Consider the following 23,816-nt stretch of genomic DNA (forward strand, 5'->3'; position numbering starts at 1 on the left):
GAGTTAGTAGATAGCAATTCTTAATAATTGATCAAATAGTTGTTGTTGTTAGTTTTTTCTGCTGCCTGTGAAGTTTTCTCTTAGTGGTCTTATTCCAATGGCTTTGAATACCTTTTACATGCTCATTTCTCTGCAATCATCCCCAAGTTCCAGACCCATATGCCCAACTGTGTACTGAAGATCTCTTCTTGGGTATGTCAGAAATGCCTCAAAGTCAATCGGTCCAGATCTGAAAAAATAATTTCCCCGCTTCACCCACAAGTCTCTTTCTCTTTTACAGAGAATTCTTACTCATCACATCCTTCTGTTTTTTTTTTTTTTCTTTCCAATACTGAGCTCTATCCCCAGTAATTTTTATTTTTCATTTTGAGACATGGTTTCCCTAAATTGCCCAGGGTGGCCTCTAACTTGCAATCCTTCTTTATTAACCTCCTGAGTAGTTGGGATTTCAGACCTATGCTACCACACCTGGTTAGAAATCTTAACATAATCCTCGACATTTCTTTTGTTGAATCTCTTTGTTTTTTGATCTAATCAATCAGCAGGAGGATTCATTCTTCCACTTTAATATTTCTCATTTATTTATCTCTCTGTTCTTATTAGTTTAGACCATGGGTTGGCAGACTTCTTCTATAAAAGCACGGATATTAAATACTTTAGGCTTTGCAGGCCATATAATCTGTCCCTGCTAGTATGTCTGGGAAGTAGCCACAGACAATATGTAAATGATTGTTGTGACTGATTTCCCATGAAATCTTCATTGAAATTTGAATTTCATTTAATTCATGTATTTATATATATCCTAAAGTCTTTTTCCCTTCTCCCCATTTAAAAACTGTAACAACTGGGCCAGGTGTGGTTGGTGCCACATGCTAATGATTGCAGCTATTTGGGAGGCTAAGGCCTGCAAGTTTGAGGCCAGCCTTAATAAAAATAAAAATAAAAAGACCTGTCAATACAGGACATTGGTAGAGTGTTTTCCTAGCAAGGGACCCTGGGTTTAATTGCCAGTACTACAAAACAAAAACCCATATGAAACAAACTAACAACTGGGTTATAGCACAGTGGCCGAGCACTTAAGGTCCTGGCTACCATCCCCAGCTCCAAAACAACAACAATAAACTATGGTTCAACATATAGAAATCAATAAATATAATTCATCACATCAGTAAACTTAAAGATAAGAACCATATGATTATAACAATTGATGCAGAGAAAGCATTTGACAAAATATAGCACCCATTCATGTTCAAAACACTAGAAAAACTAGGGATAGTAGGAACATACCTCAACATTGTAAAAGCTATCTAGGTTAAAGCCGAGACCAATATCATTCTAACTGCAGAAGAATTGGAAGCATTCCCTTTAAACAATGGAACCAGACAGGGATGCCCTCCTTCACCACTTCTATTCAACATAGTCCTTGAAACTCTAGCCAGAGCAATTAGACAGACAAAATAAATTAAAGGAAAAGAAGAACTCAAACTACCATTATTTATTGATGACATGATTCTATACTTAGAGGATCCAAAAAACTCCACCACAAAACTTCTAGAATTAATTAATGAATTCAGCAAAGTAGCAGGATATAAAATCAATATCCATAAATCAAATGCATTTCTTTTTTAAAAAATATTATTTATTCATTTTTATGTGGTGCTAAGGATCGAACCCAGTGCCTCACATGTGTGAGGCAAGCACTCTACCACAGAACTACAGCCCCAGCCCTCAAATGCATTTCTATACATCAATGACGAATCCTCTGAAAGAGAAATTAGGAAAACTGCCCCATTCACAATAGCATCAAAAAACAAAACAAAACTTGGGAATCAACTTAACAAAAGGGGTGAAAGACCTCTACAATGAAAACTACACAATACTCAAGAAAGAAATTGAAGAAGACCTTAGAAGACGTCAAGATCTTCCATGCTCTTGGATAGGCAAAATTAATATTGTCAAAATGGCCATACTACCCAAAGTGCTAAACAGATTCAGTGCAATTCCAATTAAAATCCCAACATCATTCCTTATAGAAATAGAAAAAGCAATCATGAAATTCATTTGGAAAAATAAAGAGACCCAGAAAAGCAATCCTTAGCAAGAAGAGTGAAGCAGGAGGCATCACAATAGTAGACCTTAAACTATACTATAAAGCTATAGTAACAAAAATGGTATGGTATTGGCACCAAAATAGACATGTAGACCAATGGTATAGAATAGAAGACGCAGAGACAAACCCACATAAATACATTTATGTCCAAATATACAAAGGGCCAAAAACATAAATTGGAGAAAAGATAATCTCTTCAACAAATGGTGCTAGGAGAACTAAAAATCCATATGCAGCAAAATGAAAATAAACCCCTATGTCTCACCATGCACAAAAGTCAACTCAAAAGTGGATCAAGGACCTAGGAATTAGTCCAGTGACCCTGTGCCTAATAGAGGAAAAAGTAGTCCCAAGTTTTCATCATATCAGATTAGGCCTCAACTTCCCTAAGAAAACTCAAGTGCAAGAAATAAAAATCAAGAATTTATAAATGGAATGGACTCAAACTAAAAAGCTTCTCAGCAAAAGAAACAATGATGTAAACAGGGAACCTATATTTTGGGAGCAAATTTTTGCCACACACATGTCAGATAGAGCACTAATTTTCAGGATAATATAAAGAACTCAAAAAACTTAACAAAAAACCAACCCAATCAATAAATGGGCTAAGGAGCTGAGCATACACTTTACAGAAGATATACATTCAATCAACAAATGTATGAAAAAATGTTCAGTATTTAGAGTAATTAGAGAAATGCAAATCAAAACTACTCTAAGATTTCACCTCATGCTAGTCAGAATGGCAGTTATCAAGAATATAGACCACGGGGACATAGCTCAGTTGGTAGAGTACTAGCCTTGCGTGCACAAGGCCCTGGGTTCAATCCTCAGCATTGGCGAGGCATTTAGCATCTCAGTGAGAACTTGTCTCTAAATAAATACAATAGGGATGGAGATGTGGCTCAGTGGTTGAGTGCCCCTGAATTCAATCCCCAGTACCCACTGCCAAAAATACAACAAACAAACAAAAAAACATAATAAATAAATGTTGGTGAGGATATGGGGGAAGAGGCATACTCATACATTGCTGGTGGGATTGCAAATTGGTGCAACCAATCTGGAAAGCAGTATGGAGATTCCTCAGAAAATTTGGGATGGTACCACCATTTGACCCAGCTATCCCACTCCTCAGTCTATACCCAGAGGACTTAAAAATCCCCATACTATAGTAATGCAGCTCAATTCACAATAGCTAAACTGTGGAACCAACCTAGATGCCCTTCAATACATGAATGGATAAAGAAGCTATGGTACATAGACATAATGGAATATTACTCAGCATTAAAAGAAAATAAAATTATGGCATTTGTAGGTAAATGGATGGAGTTGGAGAAGATCATGCTAAGCAAAGTAAGTCAATCCCAAAAAACCAAAGGCCGAATGTTCTCTCTTGATAAGTAGATGCTGATCCATAATGGGGATGGGGTAGGCATGGGAAAAATGGAGGAATTTTGACTGGGCAAAGAGGAGGGAGGGGAGGGAGGATATAAGGGGGCAGGAAAGATGGTGGAATGAGATGGACATCATTACCCTAGGTACATGTATGACTGCACGTATGGTGTGATGCCATGTTGTGTACAACCATAGAAATGTAAAGTTGTGCTGCAGTTGTGTACAATGAATCAAAATGAATTCTGCTGTCATATATACCTAATTTAAATAAATAACTAAAAATTTTTTAAAAAATGAACTAAACCAGGCATGGTGGCACCTGCCTGTAATCCCAGCTGCTCAGGAGGCTGTGGCACGAGGATCTCAAGTTTTAAGCCAGCCTAAACAATTTAGCAAGATCCTGTTTAAAAACTAAAAAGGGCCAGGCATGGTGGCACATACCTATAATCCCAGTGTCTCGGGAGGCTGAGGTAGGAGGATTGAGTTTAAAGTGAGTTTAAAAGCCAGCCTAAGCAAAAGTGAGGTGCTAAACTACTCAGTGAGACTGTCTCTAAATCAAATGCAAAATAGGGCTAGGGATGTGGCTCAGTGGTCAAGTGTCCCTGAGTTTAATCCCCTGTACCCCAAATCTAAAAAGGACTGGGAATGTAGCTCGGCTGTAAAGCACCCTAGGATCAATCTTTAGTAATGCAAAAATAAATAAAAAACAAACAATAATAAAAACTGTAACAACCACCTTTAGTTTGTTATTCTTACAAAAAGGATTCACAGACCATAGTTTGCACACCATTGGCTTAACCAACATATTCTCTTACCTCTATTGTGACCATAGTCCTGTTTTCATCTTTCTCCCTCTAATCTTGCTTCCTCTGGTTTTCTCTTCAGACTGCATTTCATTTCCTTATTTAAAAGTCCTTAAAGAGTTGACCATGTTATTTTATGGGATGTACCTACGTTGTTTGTCAGATCCTTTAAAATATAGACCTTGTTTATATTTCTGTATGTCTTATCATATTTCCCTAAATTTTCTTTCCATCTTCTTGGAACTTTTTGCAATTCCTAGAATATTCAGTGTTTTTCACTTCAAGTTTTGACATGCTTCCAGTATCTTTCCTTCTTACTTCTCCTGCCTTCCATTTGGCTAAACACTGTTCTTTCTGTAGGAGTCATTTCAGCCATGGTCGTCATCTCTAGGATGTTTCCTCTTTTCCCCCAAGGGTAGTTTTAAAGTGCTTTCCCAACTAAGTTCTCCTATCATGTCTGTAGAACCCAATGATATAATTTATTTTGCTATATTGTAATTGCCCAGTTACCTAACTCCCTCTCCAAAGCAGTGAGCTCCTTCCTTCAGTACATAGAGTTTTTTCATTGTTTTATCTTGTTTCCTTATGGTACCCCCTAGTACATGCAGCAACATTTTCTTTCATGTTAAAGAAATTGAGATACAACTCATACACCATAAAATTTACCTTTTTAAAATATAATTCAGTGGGTTTTAGTATATTCATAATGTTGTATAATTATCACTACTATCTAATTCCAGAACATTTTCATCCCCAGAAAACAAATCCCATGCCCATCAAGAAGTCACTCCTCAAGGTAGGGGACATAGCTCAGTGGTAGAATGTGTCCTCACCATGCATGAGGCCCTGGGTTTGATCCTTAGCATGGAAAATAAAAATAAAAATAAAAATTCCTCATTCCTTCCTACCCCCAGGCCTTAGCAACCATTAATCTTACTTTCTGTCTTTGTGGATTTGTCTGTTCTTTATAATTCACATAGATGGAATCAGACAGTATTTGTTCATTGTGACTGATCTCTTCCACACAGCATATATAATGTTTTCAAATGTTTTATCATGTACTAGGACTTCATTCATTTTATATGACTGCATATCAACATTTTAAACTTCATTCTTCAAACCCCTTAGAAATCTAGAGTGGAATGGGACTCCTGGATTCTGACTCTTGCTTCAAAACAGTTCGGCTTTCTCTGCTACTTGTTTATGGATAAACTTTCATTTTGAATTTGAAAGTCACTAACTTTTTGATTGAAGAATAGATTTCACCTGGTTCTAAAGGGAATGCTTAACTACTTAGCCACTTCCCCAGTCTTTTTTGGTTTTGTCTCACTAAGTTGCTTAGGGCCTTTCTAAGTTGCTGAGGCTGGCCTCAAAGTTGCCATCCTCCTGCTTCAGTCTCCCAAATTGCTGGGATAATACTTATGAGTCATCGTGCCTGGTATACTTTCGAACTTTTGAAAGTTGTTACACTGTATATCAAGTAAAGTGAATATTTTCATGCAAATTTAAAAGAAGCATTATAAAATTAGAATTTTTATCATTTCTTTTTGAAAAGAGATAGGGTATAAATAATCAGTTTTTGTTTGCATTTATGATCAAGCACAAAATGAATATGATGAGCAAAAAGATACATATGAGGAAAACTATTCTTTAGTAAAATGAAAACTTAATTTTTTTCAGGTTAAACTACAGAACAACATATCATATCAGATGGCAGACATACATCATTTAAAGGGTAAGAAACTTCATTATATTAAAGATAGAGATTATTAAAAGTCTATTCAAGAATTAAGAAATACTAGTTAGGTAAATGAGAGAATTTTCTGAACAAAGTTCCTCTGATGACAAAACATTTATCCCTTTATCCTAAGATATAATAAAAAATTATTTAATGTTGTTTTTTAAGTTGTAAATATAAGTTAAAATTGGAGATCTGTGTCTTAATCTTGTATGTAGACAGAGTTCATGCAATAAAATGTTATTCAAAGAATCCTGAAAGAAAATTGAACTGTAGTAGATTTAGAAGCTATCGAATTTCTGTAGAAAAGATGAGTGTTTTCTCTGTGTTGGGTCTAATGTGCTAAAATAACATATTCAGATTCAGGGATGCTTTGGACAGGTTCTCCAAGCTTAGTGCTTTGGATTCTCTGGAACCAGAAAGAAACCTGAATGATAGATAAATATATAATAAATAAAAATACTAATTTTAGCAGTACCCACATATACACGTTTTCTCTTTCATGAAGTAATAGGAAGTGACTTATTTCTCTTTCATGAAGTAATAGGAAGTGTTTTTATGGGAAAAATACGTAAGGTGAAGAAGCACTACACTTTGCTTCTGTTGCTTCATATCATCTGCCAGCCTTTTGGAGTTTGGGGTCTGAGGACCAACTCAACCTTTTTGTTTATAGACCTGTGTATTTTAAAACCTTATACACATTGACTCAAAGTGTATCTTTGGGGATAGTACATGCTTTCTAATTTTGTAAATATCCTTTTATTCTTTTATCATTTTGAGCCTCTTTTATATAGAATTAGATGATCTATTTTTATCATCCTTAAAGAAGCCAACCTAAGCTTTCTTTGTAATGTAGTAAAGTTTTTCTCCTCATCTAGCAAAACTATTTGAAAGTGTTATTTGTGTTTTGCAACCCTAAAATAATAATTGTTCATTTTTTGGTATCTATGATTTAGAACAACTTTAACTTTGTATCGGAAATGCTTCTTATTTGTTGCATTTGTTTTTGTTGCATTGTCTTTCTTCTACTCTTTTTGACTCACAGAGTACATTAGTATGACAGAAGATGTGTCACTGTCGTGCTGCTTGCAGTTTGCAGTTTTTACAAATGAGTCCATTAGTCATCAAAGTATATTTTTTGGGTTTCTTGCGCCAGGCATATGCATTTAATCCCAGCAGCTCTGGAGGCCGAGACAGGAAGATCGTGAGTTCAAAGACAGCTTCAGCAACTTAGGGAGGCCTTAAGTAACTCAGTGAGACCTTGTCTGTAAATAAAATATTTTAAAAATAGGGGCAGGGGATGTGGCTCAGTAATTAAGCGCCCCTGGGTTCAATCCCCAGTATAAAAACATTATATTTCTTATTAAATAGTAATAAGTCACTTGAGTAAGAAGTCCTGTGGCTTCTGTTAATGTATGTTAAGGAAAATGACAACCTATATACTGAGTAAAAATCTTTATGGAACTGAGTGTGTTGAGGTAGATCTTAAAATATTTTGAAATTTTGTGTGGTACTCTTGAGCAGAGAAAAAGACTGATTTGAAGCTATACAGCTGTATGACTTTTGATTTTTAGTGCACTCACTGAAGCTTAGACTGTTTTTTTAGCAATGGGGATTGAACCCAGGGCCTTGAACATGCTAGGCAAACACTTTTCCACTGAACTACATTCTCAGTCCTTTATAAAAATAAATTTATCTTTTTAATTTAACTTATTTGTTTTATGGTTCTGGGGATTGTGGTTCCAGGGCACTCTACCATTGAGCTACATCCCTGGTTCTTTATTTTGTATTTTGAGACAGGATCTCACTAAGTTGCCAGGCTGGTCTCAAATTTATAATCCTCCTCCTCAGCCTCTAGTTGCTGGGTTGTAGACATAAGCTGACTTTTAACATTGAATTTCATCTTTTACAACTTGAATGGTTTCTAATGAAATAAACTTCTTGACAAGTTAGTTACCAAATCCAGATTTGAATTTTTTTAAAATTAATACTCAGTATACTGAAATTAATAGATACTGAGACCCTTAAAAAAACTATGGTGATAAATATTTCTTGGAAATGAAATTAATAAGAATTGTTTTTTTTAAATTCCTGAAATAATACATTAACTAGTTTACATGAATTGGTATGCCTTTATTTATTTTGAGTGTTTCACCTTCTTTTTGGGCCAATTATGGAAAGAAAATTTGAAAATTTGAAGAAAATTTTCTAGAAGTAAATATTTTTTTGCTTTAAAAATTCCCAGACTTAAGAGGGCTGGGAATATAGCTCAGTGGTAGAATATTTGTCTAGCATGCAAGTTGTCCTGGGTTCAATTCCCAGCATCATGGGGGTGGGTGGGGGAAGCTAGTCCTAAATAACATCTTTCATACCTACCCCTCATTTTTAGAAGTTGAATTAAGGAAGTATAGCCATGCTTTTCTATAACATACTCTGATATTACATTCAGAGATAGAAGGCCCTGCACTATCAGCTGGGGACTTACTTATATTCAGTCTTCCCAGAGAATCTTGACCAAGAGCAGCCACAATAGATACATCTTATGCCAGGTTATATAAAGAAAACATATGCCAGTTAGTTGGAAGTTAAATTATGATAAAGAAAAGTTTTGTCTTTACTTTCTGGTCTATTTATTTTTTCTGTTTCAAGTCTTTGTTTTGACTTACTTAAAGCACCAATTGAATATCTGCTTTTGTTTGTGGTGCTAAGGATTGAACCCAGAGCCAAGCACATGCTAGATAAACACTCTACTACTGAGCCACATCCCCAGCCTTAAATTCCTGCTTTATAATCCTTTTCCTTATCCAAACAGGAAATAATCTGATGTTTTACATGGCCTAAAACTCATTCATACTGTTTTGATTTTTCTTTGTTAATTGTATTTTAAGCTTTTTCTCTTCAATTATAAATGAAAGTTTTGTTTCCTGTTGAGGAATTTCAATAGTTTTATGGGGAGACAGCAGCCATTCTACCCCTTGAAATGATACTAAGTCTTAGGTGCATTCTGAAGCTACTTCAGGTATTTTACAGACTAGGATAAGGAAGCCTAAATAAGGAGAAAGTTCTGTAATCTTTCTGTTCCCGTTTTCCTGAAAAGTGTTTACACTAACAATCACCAATTTTAGTTTATTCTTCATAGTTACTAATTTTTTTCTTCTTTTTTTAAATTGAAGTAACCTTCAGTTATAGAACCTATCTAGCCTGAGCACAGGTTTAATGAACTGGTTAGCTTCAAGGCTTTTTGATACTGCCTCTTGCAGGAATCTCATTGTCTGTCTCTTTTTTTTAAATTGAAGTAACCTTCAGTTATAGAACCTATCTAGCCTGAGCACAGGTTTAATGAACTGGTTAGCTTCAAGGCTTTTTGATACTGCTTCTTGCAGGAATCTCATTGTCTCTCTAGAATCAATATTCATAGCTGAGGCCAGGCAGGGTTTCTTCTACTTCCAGCCTGCTAAATCTTAGGAGATGGGAATAGGGATCGGATAATGAACTGAATATATTATTTATGGTTTCCTGGCTACTGATTAATCACACTTGTCTGAGGTCAGAATAGATCAACCATGTTTACATATTGGAGAATAGAATGAAGTAGAAATTTAAAACATGGCCTAAATATGTAAAGACTATTAACTATAAACATTTTATACAAATATATATATTTTTCTTTTGTTGTGTTTGACGTTGAACCAGAACTCTAGACAAGTTCTATACCAGTGAGCTACAAGTCACTAATTTTTCATATAGTTTGTATATATATCAACAAGTGTTCATGTAACTTAAAAAAAATTATTCATTTTTATTGCCACAGTTATAATGCCACCAGACATAATCACTGATCACTTTGATGTATTTTTATTCTGTTTTTTAACATGGATGCATTTATATGTTTACATCTGAGTTTTTTTGTTTGTTTTTGGTGCTGAGGATTGAAACTAAGACCTTGCAAATGCTAAGTAACTTGCTCTGCCACTAGCTACCCCCAACTCCTACATCTGCTTTTTAAAAATATACACCCTGCTACATGCAGAGGATGCAAGTTTGAGGCTAGCCTGGGCAATTTGGTGAGACCCTGTCTTAAAAATTTTGATAGGGCTGGGGATGCAGTAAGCATGTGTGAGGCCCTGGCTTCAGTCTCCAGTTCTGGGTGGGGGAAGGTGTTTGTATAGTCTGAGTGTGTGTATGTGTGCATGCACGCACATGTGCATGCACCACCACACACAACTTGAGTGTTTTTAGAGAGTCTTTAGAGTAATAAGAATAATTTTATAAGCCTTCCATGAAAACCAGATGTTATATGGTTCATAGTATTGGTGCATTAATAGCTGCTTTTTATACAGTACAGATCTTTATCCCACTTATAAAAATTAGGACTTTTTATTACCGATATTGCTTAATTGCTAAGGTTGTTAAGTAATTTTTTAATCATCTCTCCAAGAAATCAACATTTACTCTTCTTTCCCTGATTTTTTTTCTTTGTAAACTCACGTAATAAAGGAAAGAAATCTAGAAAATGGATAGCCATTGATTATGAATTAAATGTTTACAAAAGATTATCTGGCTCAGACTCTAATTTGCTATCCATCTTGGAATTTCATATTATTCATTATAACTAAGAATGTCCTGATGACATGGTGGCACATGCCTATAATCCTAGCAGGTTGGCTGGCTAAGGCAGGAGGATTGCAAGTTCCAGGCCAGCCTCAGCAACCTAGAAAGATCCTGTCTCAAAAGAAAAAAAAAAGGACTGGGGATGTGGCTTAGTAGTAAAGTACCTTGGGCTCAATCCCCAGTACTAAAACCAAACCAAAACAAATAATAACATAAAAAACATTAAGCCCTAGATCAGAAATTATGAGTTTAAAAATGGAATTTTGAGTAAGTGGAGTAGTGGAATTAGAAATGAGATTTAAAGTGATTTCCATCTAAATTGGTAGACAGATGGGATTTAAAATTAAAAAGAAGCCTTGAATTCTGTATCCATGGTGGTCATATCCATGATTTCTTTTTCTACTTCTTTTAAAGCAGATAGGTTTAGAGAAAGAGGTAGTATTTTTGGTACTGTTGACATAGCATAGTATTTGTCTATATAATATTCAATGGTATATAATTTTACAAATATTTCAGGTAGATGTGAAAGGAGTTGAAGCTATATTATTTTTTAAAATATTTATTTCTTTTACTTGTACACCTTTGTTTTTATTTATTTACTTTTATGTGGTGCTGAGGATTGAACCCAGGGCCTCGCACGTGCTAGTTGAGCATTCTACCACTGACCCACAACCCCAGCCAGAAGCTATATTATTTTAAAAATAAATCTTACTTACCATGAGTATGTTATGAAAGATAATTAAATTGTGCTATGATTTAATTTCCTGAGAATATGAATAAAGAAATTGAGAAATGTATGTAATTTTAAAACATTCCATAGTTTCTTAGTCAGTAAACTTAGTTCCTTTGGTTCTTACCTTGTGTGGATAGAACAACTTGCTGAACTTCGACAGGAGTTTCTTCGACAAGAAGACCAGCTTCAGGACTATAGGAAGAATAATACTTACCTTGTGAAGAGGTTAGAGTATGAAAGGTAAGATGATACATGCAACAGATATTTATGAAACTGAAATATTATTTAACTTTGGATTTAATTAATTTCTTCTTTTCTGGATTATTTTTCTTTTTTTTAATATTCTTAGTTCTTTTAAGTTTGTTTCACTTTGTCTTTTGATGGCTTTTATTTTGATATGCTAAACATGAAAATATTTCTTATAGGACATGTTGAATTTGTCTATGTTGTAGTGTTCATTGTGAGACGTAAAACCTTAAATCTCTGAGTTTTATCAAATTGGATATAGCTAAGACTGAATGAAAATTTTGTGATTCTTTTTAAGGGGCGTCTTAAAGATGAAGTTGTCTTTGGGAGATGGCCCAAGAATAGCTAAGAGACTAAGAGTGCTGCTGCTTCTCCTGCTCTGCACTTCAATCCCCTTGCTTACACTTCTACCTTTTGTGATGAGGATGGGGAACCTCTTAGGGACTTTTCTAGCAAACATCATTAAAAACTTTTATGATATTTTTGGTAAAAGTTATTATTTTAGATTTATACAGCAAAAATTAGAAAGACTCGCCATATTTTAAAAGATTATCCATTTCTAATTTCTTACTGCTATAGGTTATCAGTATGCATCTGCACTTACATATATGTATTTTAACCTAATAGTATTTAGTACTTTTCTGTGTAGTTATAGGATTTAAGATTTAACCTATTAGTTAGGTATCATAGTATGTGCCTATAATCCCAGCTACTCAGGAGGCTGAGGCCCGCCTAGGCAACATAGTGAGAACCTGTCTCAAAAAAAGGAAAAGAGAAAAAAAGACTTAACATATTGAGGGGTAATATATTATTCAGCATATTAGTGTAACAAAACTTGTTTAATTTTTCCCAGTTTTTGGATCACTGTAGAAATTTCCCCTTTTTTTTTTCAATATTAAGATTATCACAGCTTTAAAAATTTTTATGCAAAAAAGGTTTCCCTCCCTTATTTTACTAGTGTGTCTTCTCAAATGTAGAATTCTTGGGAAAGAATATTTTTACCAATTTTGTTGCTCTAACAGCATTGATGAGAGATTGCTTTCTAAACTGATTATCTAGCCAGGCACATGGCACACTTCTGAAATTCAGGCAACTCAGGAGGCTGAAGCAGGAGGATTGCATGTTCAAAACATGGCTGGGCAACTTAGACCCTGTCTCAAATACACAAAAAGGGCTGAGACTAACTCAAGAGGTGAAACATCCCTGGATTCTATCCCTGGTACTGCAAAAAAAAAAAAAAAAAGATTATTCTAATTTTCTAATTTGTAATACTGATATTTACTCTAATATAGGAAAATAAGGTACTACCATATATCCATATAGAAAGTTTAATTTGAATTTTATAATTATGAAAGTTAATATTTTTCTGTGTACTTATGAACTATATATTTTTGCATGAATGATGAATTTGTATTCTTTGACTCTTAGTCCCACAGAAAGTTACCACCTTCAACTGTTTTGCTTTCTTTCACTTTTTCTTGATGATACACTCTTATCTTTTTTATTGGTCTCTTCTATTCCCCTTATTCTCTAGTTTAAAATTTTAGTGTTGTGTTTAAGATACTATTGGACAAAACAATAGTTGCCATTCTTTATCCACTCTAATAATTCTAGTCTTTCTCATCCTATTATTATAAACTGGTTTCACAGTTTTCTATAGTATTTTTCTCTTCTGTGATTGAAATTAACTTTGACGATTGTTTCTTTATAAATGCAGTATATAAAATGATGCAGTCAAGTTTGTTTTCTTTCCTTTTTTTTTCTTTCTTTTTTTTCCTTTTTTGGTACTGGGGATTGAAACCAGGGGCACTTAACCACTGAGCCACATTTTTTATATTTTATTTAGAGACAGGGTCTCACTGAGTTGCTTAGGGCCTCAGCCTCCCAAGCCCCTGGGAGTTTTCATTTTTTCAATTTATTTTTTCAGTTAACTTCATTGGTATTTCGTATTTCCTATTAATGGTTCAAATATTTTAAAAATTCTGACTGTAAGTTATTTGTCTGTTTTTTTTTTTTTTTTTTGTTATTATCTATTCACTCTTCTGCTTACTGAATGTTTTGTCTTTCTAAATGTGTGTGTCAACTTCTAGACAACTTTGAGAATTCAACCCAACATTATATAACCTAAAAGAATGCCTTTGTAATTTAGTTTTCAGTGTGGACAGCAGATCAAAGAATTAAGAGCACAGCATGAAGAAAATATTAAAAAGTTAGCAGACCAGTTTTTGCAGGAACAAAAGGTAAATTTAAAAAATATATTTAAATCAAAATGTTTTTGTTATAAATTATGTAATTTGGGAATTAAAATTCTACTTTTGTCATAAAACATTGTATTTTGAAGTATTCTAGCCTGCCTAATTTTATTCTAGCCTGCCTAATTTTTATTTTTATTTTTTTAATATTTATTTTTTAGTTTTCAGTGGACACAACATCTTTATTTTATTTGTATGTGGTGCTAAGGATTGAACCCAGCGCCCCACGCATGCCAGGCGAGCGCGCTACCGCTTGAGCCACATTCCCAGCCCTAGCTTGCCTAATTTTAAAAAAAGGTTTGTAGTGGCTTTACTGCTAAGTTAGACATTTACAAAAAATCTCATCTTTGTTTATATTTGCAGTGTTGGGATAGAACCCAGCATACTAGGCAAGGGCTTTATCACTGCACTTCAGCCTCAGTACACTCTTAAGTCTTACAATATTTTAGCTTAAAATTAGTTTTATTATCTAACTTTTTAAAAAATTAGATCTCTATAGTTATATATCGTAGGTGGGTTCATCCTGACAAACACACATGCATTGAAATTGATTTTAGTTCACAATCCCTCTTTTTTCCCTCTAATCTTCCTTCCCCTCTCTCATTCTCCTTCTTCTACTCTACTAGACTTCCTTTCTCTCATCTATTAATTTGTATTTGGTTGGTTCTTCATGTTATCCTATCCTTTCCTCCCAGTTTCTTCAACTTCCACATATGAGAGAAAACATTCAACTTTTGAGTTTCTGAATTTGGCTTCTTTCACTTAACATGATATTCTTTATTTCCATCCATTTATAGGCACATGCCACAATTGCATTCTTTTTTATGACTGAGTAGAATTCCTATTGTGTGTACCTGTGTGTGTGTGTGTGTGTGTGTGTGTATCACAATTTCTTAATCCATTCATCTATTGACAGGCATCTGGTTTGATTCCATAACTTAATTATTTGAGTTGTACTGCAGTAAACATTGAGATGGCTATGTCACTGTAGGGTGATTTTAGATTTTTTTAGGAAAATACCAAGAAGTGAGATGGCTGGGTCATGTGGTGGTTCCATCCCTAGTTTTTTGGGAACTCTCCATACTTTTTTCCAGAGTGGCTGTACTAGTCTGGAGTCCCACCACCCATACTTATATTGGAATGTAAATTTTCAAAATAAGTTCTGAAAATGCTCTGGATTTTAAAAGGCTCTGTGGTAATATCTCCTTTTTCATCTCTAATCTTATTGATTTCTGTCTTTTCATTCTTTCTTTTGGCTAAGGATTTCTCAATCTTATTTATCTTTTCAAAGTTGTATCTGACTTTTAAAAATAATTTTTTTCCTGCTGCAGAAATGCATCCCTATAGTCCCCAGCTACTTAAGAGACTGAGGTAGAAGGATCACTTGAGCCCAGGAGTTCAAAATCAGCCTGGGCAATAAAGTAAGATCTAGTCTTCAAAAAAGAAAAAGATGATGATGATGATGATGTTGATAATTTTTATTGTTAATATATTTCTGAAATTTAAGATAGATACCATTTTACTGAAAGTTGTCAATTACTTCCTTCCATTTGAAAAAAAAAATTAGAAACTTTTTATTTTTTTCAATCTTTGCTAGTCTGATACTGTTTCTTAAAACACAGAAATAAAACATTTAAAAGAAAAGAAAGAAATACCAGTCATTATAACCAATTTTTTTGGCAGGGAGCTGGTACCAGGGATTGAACTCAGGGCACTGGACCATTGAGCCACATCCCTAGCCCTATTTTGTATTTTTCTTTAGGGACAGGGTCTCACTGTGTTGCTTAGTGTGTCTCGCTTTTGCTGAGGCTGGCTTTAAACTTGCAATCCTCCAGCTTCAGCCTCCCAAGCTGCTGGGATTACAGATGTGCACCACTGCACCTGGCACCAATTTTGATTCATACTTTTTTTTTTTTCCTGGTGGTGCCTTATTCATGCTAAACACAGGGCCTTATACATGACAAATACATGGTGTATCACTGAACTATGTCCCCAACCCTGATTTATACTTTTTCAAAAATATTTTTAGTTGTAGATGGACACAATACCCTATTTTATTTATATATTTTTATGTGGTACTGAGAATTGAACCCAGTGCCTCACACATGCTAGGCAAGTGCTCTACCACTGAGCTACAACCCCAGCCCTAATTTATATTTTTTAACATAGCATATTCTTTTATTAATTTATCTACTTGAAGCTGATATATTATGAAGTTTTTTTTAGAAATAGAGGGAATTTTTCTGAAGACCACTAGCCATCAGGACCTGAGTAATTTTTATGACTCACCTCTAATCTCACCTGACTAGGCTTGGTTCTTAAAAGGTCTTGTGATTTAAAGTGAAGAGAGATTTAATAGTGAAAGAATTTGTTTTTCTCTTTGGTAATGTCCACCTGTGTTCTATAAGGTAAGAACACAGGGTTTTGTTCTTTTTCTTTTTCTTTTTTTTTTTGTTACCAGAGATTGATCCCAAGGGCACTTAACCATTGAGCCACTTTCCAGCCCTTTTTATGTTTTATTTTGAGATGGAGTCTCACTACGTTGTTTACGTCCTCACTATGAGGTTGATCTCAAACCTGTGATCCTCCTACTTAGTCTCCCCAGCTACTGGATTATAGGCATGTACCATCACACCCAGCTCACAGGGTTTTGTTCTAAGTGTTTCCACAGTTTTACAGCAGGATATTGGGGTGTCATTTCTCTTTCATTTTCTGAATCTACAAAGTGGAATAGCTGCTGCCTATGTACAGTCTACTTTGAAGAGACATGAAGATGGATTGGTAGAGGAAGGCAGACCTGAGTGAGTGACCGTAGTAGAGGCGTTGAGAGCAGCCAGAAGGTAGTGCTGAGACTGAGAAGTTTGAAGAGCATAGCAGAACATATGAGGAAGGGGAAAAGAAGTTTGCTATGCATTTGTGCCCTTCCAAAACTAGAATATAAATAATGGGGTAGATTTGCTCTCTTCTCTTCTCTCCAAGTGCTTTTCCTTTTTTTTTCTGCATAAGAATACTTCTCTTTCTGCGTTTTTTTCTTTTTTCTTTTGGTGTTTGAGTGGTACTGGGACTTGAACCTAGGAATGCTTTACCACTGAGCTCCATGTCTATCTCCCTTCTTTTTTTTAAGACAAGGTCTTTCCAAGTTGCCCAGGCTGGCCTCAAACTTGTAATTCTCCTGCGTCAACCTCTCATGTAACTGGGATTACAGGTGTATGCTGCCATGCCTTGCTTACCTTCTGCTTTTTTGTACTAAGCTATTTTAATAATTAATGGTTAATTCTTCAGTTCTTCTTAACCCTATCCTGCCCTAATTAGGACAAGGCAGGGCAAGAATGTAGATCCCTAGGAAACTTCTTTGTGGGGTAGCACACCAGGCCTTACCCTCTAGGCCAACTGCCTGATTCTGCTCCCTATCCTTTATTCCCTGTTCCTCAACTACATGAAAGATTGGTTCTGTGAAATTAGAGTTATTTTTCATAGGGACAAATTCAGTGTTCACCATATGAAACCAACATAAATTATATTCAGGGATTTATTTATTTATTTGTTAACTAATTAGCCAAGTGTTTGTTTATCTTGGAAGTTACTCTGGGAAAGGAGTTAGTAAACCATGTGTAACCCACAAGCCAAATCAACTTGCTGCCTGTTTTTGTACTTCTCACAAGCTAAAAATGGTGTGTGTGTATATATATATATATTATATAAAATATTAAATTATATATATATAATTTTTTTAAAAAATACTTTATTTTTTAATTTTCGGCGGACACAACATCTTTGTTTTGTATGTGGTGCTGAGGATCGAACCCAGGCTGCACGCATGCCAGGCGAGCACGCTACCGCTTGAGCCACATCCCCAGCCCATATATATATATATTAATATTTATTTTTTAGGTGTAGATGGACACAACACATTGCCTTTATTTTGATGTGGTACTGAGGATGGAATCCGGGTCCCACCCACGCTAGGCAAGTGCTCTACCACTGAGCCACAATCCCAGACCGGTTTTTATATTTTTAATGGATTAAAAACTCAAAAAACATTTTATGACAAGGGAATATTATGAGAAATAGACATTTTAGTGTCCATAAATAAAACTGGTTACCACTTCAATGCTACAAAATTAGAGGGACTATTACAGACCAGAGGAAACTAAGGTGACATGAGTATTTCAGTGCATACATATAGTTATCCCGAGTCAGGTCTTGAAGCACACAAAGACCTAGTAGAAAAACTGTTGATATCTAAATAAAGTCTGGGGTTTAGTTAATAATAATTTATTGTACTGATTTCTTAGTTTTACAAAGGTTCCATGGTAAAGTAAGCTGTTAACAATAGTGGAAACTAGGTAAGGAGTAATTAATTTTCTGTAAATCTAAAACTTTCAGGAAAAAAAAAAGTTTATTTAAAAAAAAACAATAATTGAAAAGTCCCTTCACCAAGTCACAAACTTTGATTTAGAAAGCCATCTTGTTTTATTAAGAAAATTTATTTATTTATATATAGGAAAAGTCATACATAACCTTAAAGGGACATCTCTGTTAACTATTTTCATGAAAAAGTATTTTTTTTTTTTTTTAAAGAGAGAGTGAGAGAGAGAGAGAGAGAGAGAGAATTTTTTAATATTTATTTTTTAGTTTTCGGCGGACACAACATCTTTGTATGTGGTGCTGAGGATCGAACCCGGGCCACACACATGCCAGGCGAGCGCGCTACCACTTGAGCCACATCCCCAGCCCCATGAAAAAGTATTTTTGAACGGTAGTCTATTGACTTTTAATTTTTAATATTGTTTATTTTATCCACATCTGCAAAACAGTGAGCTTACTATAGAAATAGCCTTAGGATCTACCATGTAATAAAAATGCATAGAGATGTAGAATGGCTGTTCAGGTTGTGTTCCATGGGTTTTCTCATTCTTGGCTTTCAGATTGACATATTCAAGAATTTCATTCTATTCTTTCACTCACCAATGATTAAGCTCTTGAAATTGGTTATAGCTTGGTTATAGTTTACCCAATTGCCAGAAAACGTGGGATTTGTAGTCAGAAAGACTGAATATTTTCTCCATAAATTTGTAGCTGAATGACATAGAATAAGCTACTTAAGCCGGGCACAGTGGCGCATTCTTGTAATCCCAGCAGCTCAGGAGGCTGAGTCAGGAGGATCACAACAGCCAGGTGCTTAGCAATTCAGTAAGACTCTGTCTCTAAATAAAATACAAAATAGGCTGGGGATGTGGCTCAGTGGCCGAGTGCCCTGAGTTCAATTCCTAGTACCAAAAAAAAAAAAAAAAGAGAGAGAGGGCTGGGATGTGGCTCAAGTGGTTGCACACTCGCCTAGCATGCGTGAGGCACTGGGTTCGATTCTCAGCACCACATAGAAACAAAATAAAGATATTGTATTCACCTAAAACTAAAAAATAAATATTAAAAAAAGAATAAGCTACTTAACTTTTACAAGTCTTAGTTTTATATTATTTTGCTTTTTTCCAAACTATCTCTTTTAGAAGGTAGATATGAAAGTTGTTTATAAACTATGAAATAACACCTTGTAAATATTTGTTGATTTTATCTGTCAGGACTGCTGAATACTGCTCCGAATTATCAAAGCACCCATTCTTCTTCTTTTTCTTTTTCTTTTTTGGAACTAGGGATTGAACCCAGGAGAACTTACCACTGAGGTACAACCCCAGTTCTTTTTATTTTTTTTTTTAAAGAGAGAGAGATTGAGATAGGAGAGAGAGAATTTTTAATATTTTTTTTTTAGTTTTCGGTGGACACAACATCTTTGTTTGTATGTGGTGCTGAGGATCGAATCCTGGCCGCACACATGCCAGGCGAGCGCACTACCGCTTGAGCCAAATCCCCAGCCCCTTATTTTTTATTTTGAGACAGTGTCTCACTATATTGCCAAGGGTCTCACTAACTTGCAATCCTTCTGCCTCAGCCTCCTGAGTTACTGGGATTATAGGTGTGTACCTACCATGGCTGGCCCTTTTCTTTATTATGACACAGTCATAAGATTTGGCTTTTGTTTTTCTAGATTTATTTTTTTTCCAGTACTGGAACTAGAACCTATAGGCTTGCATATGCCAGGCAGGCATTCCCAGCCCAGTACTTGTTTTTTTGTTCTACTGGTATTTGAACTCAGGGCCTTGCATATGCTAGGCATGTGATTTACCACATAGCTAGGCTCCCAGCCCCTTCATAATATTTTTTTTTCTGGTATTACCAATTATTACATTGCATAATGCATTAGAGTTTATAGATCATTTATATACGCATTAAATATTAACTAGAGGGACCTACCTATAGGACCTACCCAAGCATATGTACTTTACTTCTTGCTTCTAAAATTACCCACTGAGGCAATTCAAACTTGGCCCATCAAGAGAAATGAATTAGGTCTACCATGTATCTGAAGATTTAAGTTTCCAAGATGATGATGTTGTTAGAAACAGATTGGAGGGAGCACTGACTTGTGTATTCAGTTTACTTGCTATCCTGTGTGACCACTGCACCAGGGAAGTAGTTTGCCTGCGTCTTGCTTTTGCTATTTCCATGTGGGGAAAAGCCTGACAATCTCAATTGTCATCTATCATACATGTAGAGACACCTATGTGCCAACCTCCTCCTGTTCAGCCATCCAGTTTGATTCCTGTATATGCCTATAGAAAACCCACTCTGCCCATAGCACCAGAACTATTTCCAACTGTAGGCTACCATGGCAATCCATACTACTCAGTAGTCTGTTTTGCAGAATCCTTCCCTAAGCATGGCCAAACAGATTTCCCTGTGCTTAATGTTTTAAGCCATTTACTATAAATAGAGACTTTAAAAAGTGTTAATTATTCTTTGATTTCACATCACTATAAAAACATAACAGAAAATAATTGTATATCCCACATCTCCAAGTATTCAGAATATGAATGGGTAGTATATATTTTAAAAGATAAACTATTTCAGAACATTTGATTAATAGTTGTACCAATGGCTTAACAATTTGAACTGAGAAATATTTATTGTAACCAAATCTTTATCTAACAGCAAGAGACCCACAAAGTTCAGTCAAATGATGGAAAAGAATTGGGTATAAATGATCATGTAGTACCTAAAAATATTCCCAAAGTAGCTGAGAATGCTGCAGAAAAGAATGAAGAACCGTCCAGCAATCACATTCCACATGGGAAAGGTATTATTATTTTGTTTTGTGTTAATAGAATATTGACCTTTTCTTCCCATTTCTAAGTGAACGTTTTTCATCGCAAAGAAAATTGTTTGATTTTAGTTCATATATGATTAGGTGTTTTTTTGGTAGTGGGGATTGAACTTAGGGTCACTTGACCACTGAGCCACATCCCTAGCCCTATTTTGTATTTTATTAGAGATAGGGTTTCACTGAGTTGTGTAGCACCTTGCTAAATTGCTGAGGCTGGCTTTAAACTCACTATCCTCCTGCCTCTGCCTCCCAAGCTGTTGGGATTATAGGTGTGCACCTGGTGCCTGGCCATGATTAGGTGTTTTTATTGTTTAAAATTTGGATCTTTTGATAAAAAAGTAAAAGCTATTTTAGAGTTAAAACTGTGTCCAAAGCAAGAAGTAAGACATTCAGTCAATGTAGCCTATTGCTTTAAGAACTAATTTTACTTTCCTTCAAAACACTTTCAATTTCTATAAGAAAAAGTTACAGAAATCATATCATTTTTGTTCCTTGGGCAGAACAAATCAAACGAAGTGGTGATGCAGGGATGCCTGGGATAGAAGAGAATGACCTAGCAAAAGCTGATGATCTTCCCACTGGTAAGTGAAAATTATTAGAGAATTCAACTAAGGTTATTATTTTTCATGTTACTGCATTCTCTCTCTGGGTGAAACTTGGAAAACCACAGATATCTACATAATTGGTATGTCTGGTTAATTACCTATTAATTTCCCAGATCTTTTTTTAAAAATATTTTTAGTTATAGACAGACTCAATACCTTTATTTTACTCGTTTATTTTTATGAGTACTGAGGATCGAACCCAGTGCCTCACATGTGCCAGGCAAGCACTCTACCACTGAGGCACAACCCCAGCTACCAGAATTTTTTTATATATAAAGTTTATTAAATTTCCTTACTCAATATGTAGAATCCTTGTTTTGCTATTATAAGAGTCAGCCATTTTTCAACCTTTTCTTGATGACTCCATGTTATTGTTCATGAAAGCTATGCTGTGTTGGAGTCATTTATTGTTTACTAAAAGTATACCAGGCTCTTCTTTCATACTTTGTAGTCCTATATTGCTGGGTTGATGTGCTAATGTGGGCTAGTAATACTCTTACATGAGTTATTTAGATTTCAGGGCTTGTTTTGTCTTTCCATTAAATCACCCCATATGTTTATTTTTTTGTTTTTGTTTTTGTTTTTGGGTGCTTTACATTAAACCCAGGGCCACTCTACTGTTGTGCTACATCCCCACCTATTTTATTTTGAGACAAGGGCTTGCTAAATTGCCAGGTCTACCCTTCCACCTGGCTTTCCCCACATTTTGGGTGATTTATTCACTGTTTTCCTTTTTTCTTCTTTTATGGCCACTTATTTTTCGTGTATAAATTTTCATTAATGTGTTTGCTGCTTATCCATTTTCATTGGAAATCCTAATCCTACTTGCTGTCTTTTTTTTTTTTTTGAGGGGGCGGGGGTCCCAGAATTGAACTCAGGAGCACTCGACTACTGAGTCCAGTCCTATTTTGTATTTTAATTAGAGACAGGGTCTCACTGAGATGCTTAGCGCCTCACTGTTGCTGAGTCTGGCTTTGAATTCATGATCTTCCTGCCTCGGCCTCCCAAGCTGCTGGGATTACAGGCGTGAGCACCATGCCTGGCACTTGCTGTCATCTTATCCCATTCATTTTTTTCCCTTCATATCTCATTGTTTTTCTATCCTTCTCTAATGTTCTTGGCTATTATATAGATAACTCTCTGCCAAATTCCATTTATTATGGTGGAAAATCAGAAGTAACAGCACATTTTTGCCTCTTCTTGGCTTTTTTTATTCCTTCTCAGTTTCAGCAGTTATTTCTGTGATTATGGCTAAAATTACTATGTACGTATCTGAAATTAGTGTGTCTGAGGCCCAAATGAGTAGAGTTTTGTTATCTTCTAAAACTCTTCCATATATAAATTCTTGTGGGTTTCTAATTCTTAAATAAAGGAAGGACAAAAGCTGTAACATGAATTTGAAAATACTAAGGTAGCCTCAAGATCCTGGGTTTTAGCCTCCATATGACAAACGAAAGAAAGGAAAAACAGGTATAGTGGTACATGTCTGTAACCCATCTACTCAGGAAGCAGAGGCAGGAGGATAGAAAATTTGAGACAACCCTGGCACCTTAGTAAGACCCTGTCTCAAAAATGATTTTTTTTTTTTTTTTAAGAGTTAGGGATGTAGCTCAGTAGTAGCGCACATACCTGGCATGCATGAAGCCCTGGGTTCAATACACAGTACTGGGGGGCAGAATATATATATATACATACATACACATATATTATTTATTTATTTATTCATTTATATTTTTTGTTGTAACATACTGAGTTAGAATGAACAAAATTTTGTTGTAAGACAGTGAAATGATTTAGTGATTTCTAACATGCGATATCTGGGCCAATGATATCACTATTACTCAGGGACTTAACTAGAAATGCAGATTCTTAGGTTACAAATTAGGAGATGGCGCCCAGCTCCATCTGTTTTAACAACCTCTCTGGGTGATTTTAATCTGTGTTGAAATTTGAGAACCACTGACTTAACACATTAATTTTAAAAAGTACTGAGAGCAGAGACTCTGTATTTTCTTTTTCTTGTTTTGGTATTGGTGTTAAACCCAGGGTCATTCTACCACTGGGAAACATTCCTAGTCTTATTTTTATTTTGAGATGGGGTCTCCCT

General features: G+C 35.2%; 2 protein-coding genes across 5 annotated transcripts in view; one reads left to right on the top strand and one right to left on the bottom strand.

The window, feature by feature from the left end:
• Nucleotides 1-23,816, top strand: part of Golm2 (golgi membrane protein 2) — a 104,678-nt gene that overhangs the window by 27,587 nt on the left and 53,275 nt on the right. For both annotated transcript variants that reach the window (XM_076850718.1, XM_076850719.1), the window contains exons 2-6: nucleotides 5,986-6,040; nucleotides 11,525-11,627; nucleotides 13,783-13,873; nucleotides 20,933-21,077; nucleotides 21,605-21,685. In XM_076850718.1, the coding sequence (XP_076706833.1) occupies nucleotides 5,986-6,040; nucleotides 11,525-11,627; nucleotides 13,783-13,873; nucleotides 20,933-21,077; nucleotides 21,605-21,685 (475 nt within the window). The remainder of the gene's footprint in view (nucleotides 1-5,985; nucleotides 6,041-11,524; nucleotides 11,628-13,782; nucleotides 13,874-20,932; nucleotides 21,078-21,604; nucleotides 21,686-23,816) is intronic.
• The window catches only part of LOC143395407 (endogenous retrovirus group K member 113 Env polyprotein-like), a 114,188-nt gene that overhangs the window by 17,856 nt on the left and 72,516 nt on the right, over nucleotides 1-23,816 (bottom strand). The gene's annotated exons all lie outside the window — the stretch shown is intronic.

Source organism: Callospermophilus lateralis, chromosome 3 (assembly GCF_048772815.1).
Source record: "Callospermophilus lateralis isolate mCalLat2 chromosome 3, mCalLat2.hap1, whole genome shotgun sequence".
Taxonomy (NCBI): Eukaryota; Metazoa; Chordata; class Mammalia; order Rodentia; family Sciuridae; genus Callospermophilus; species Callospermophilus lateralis.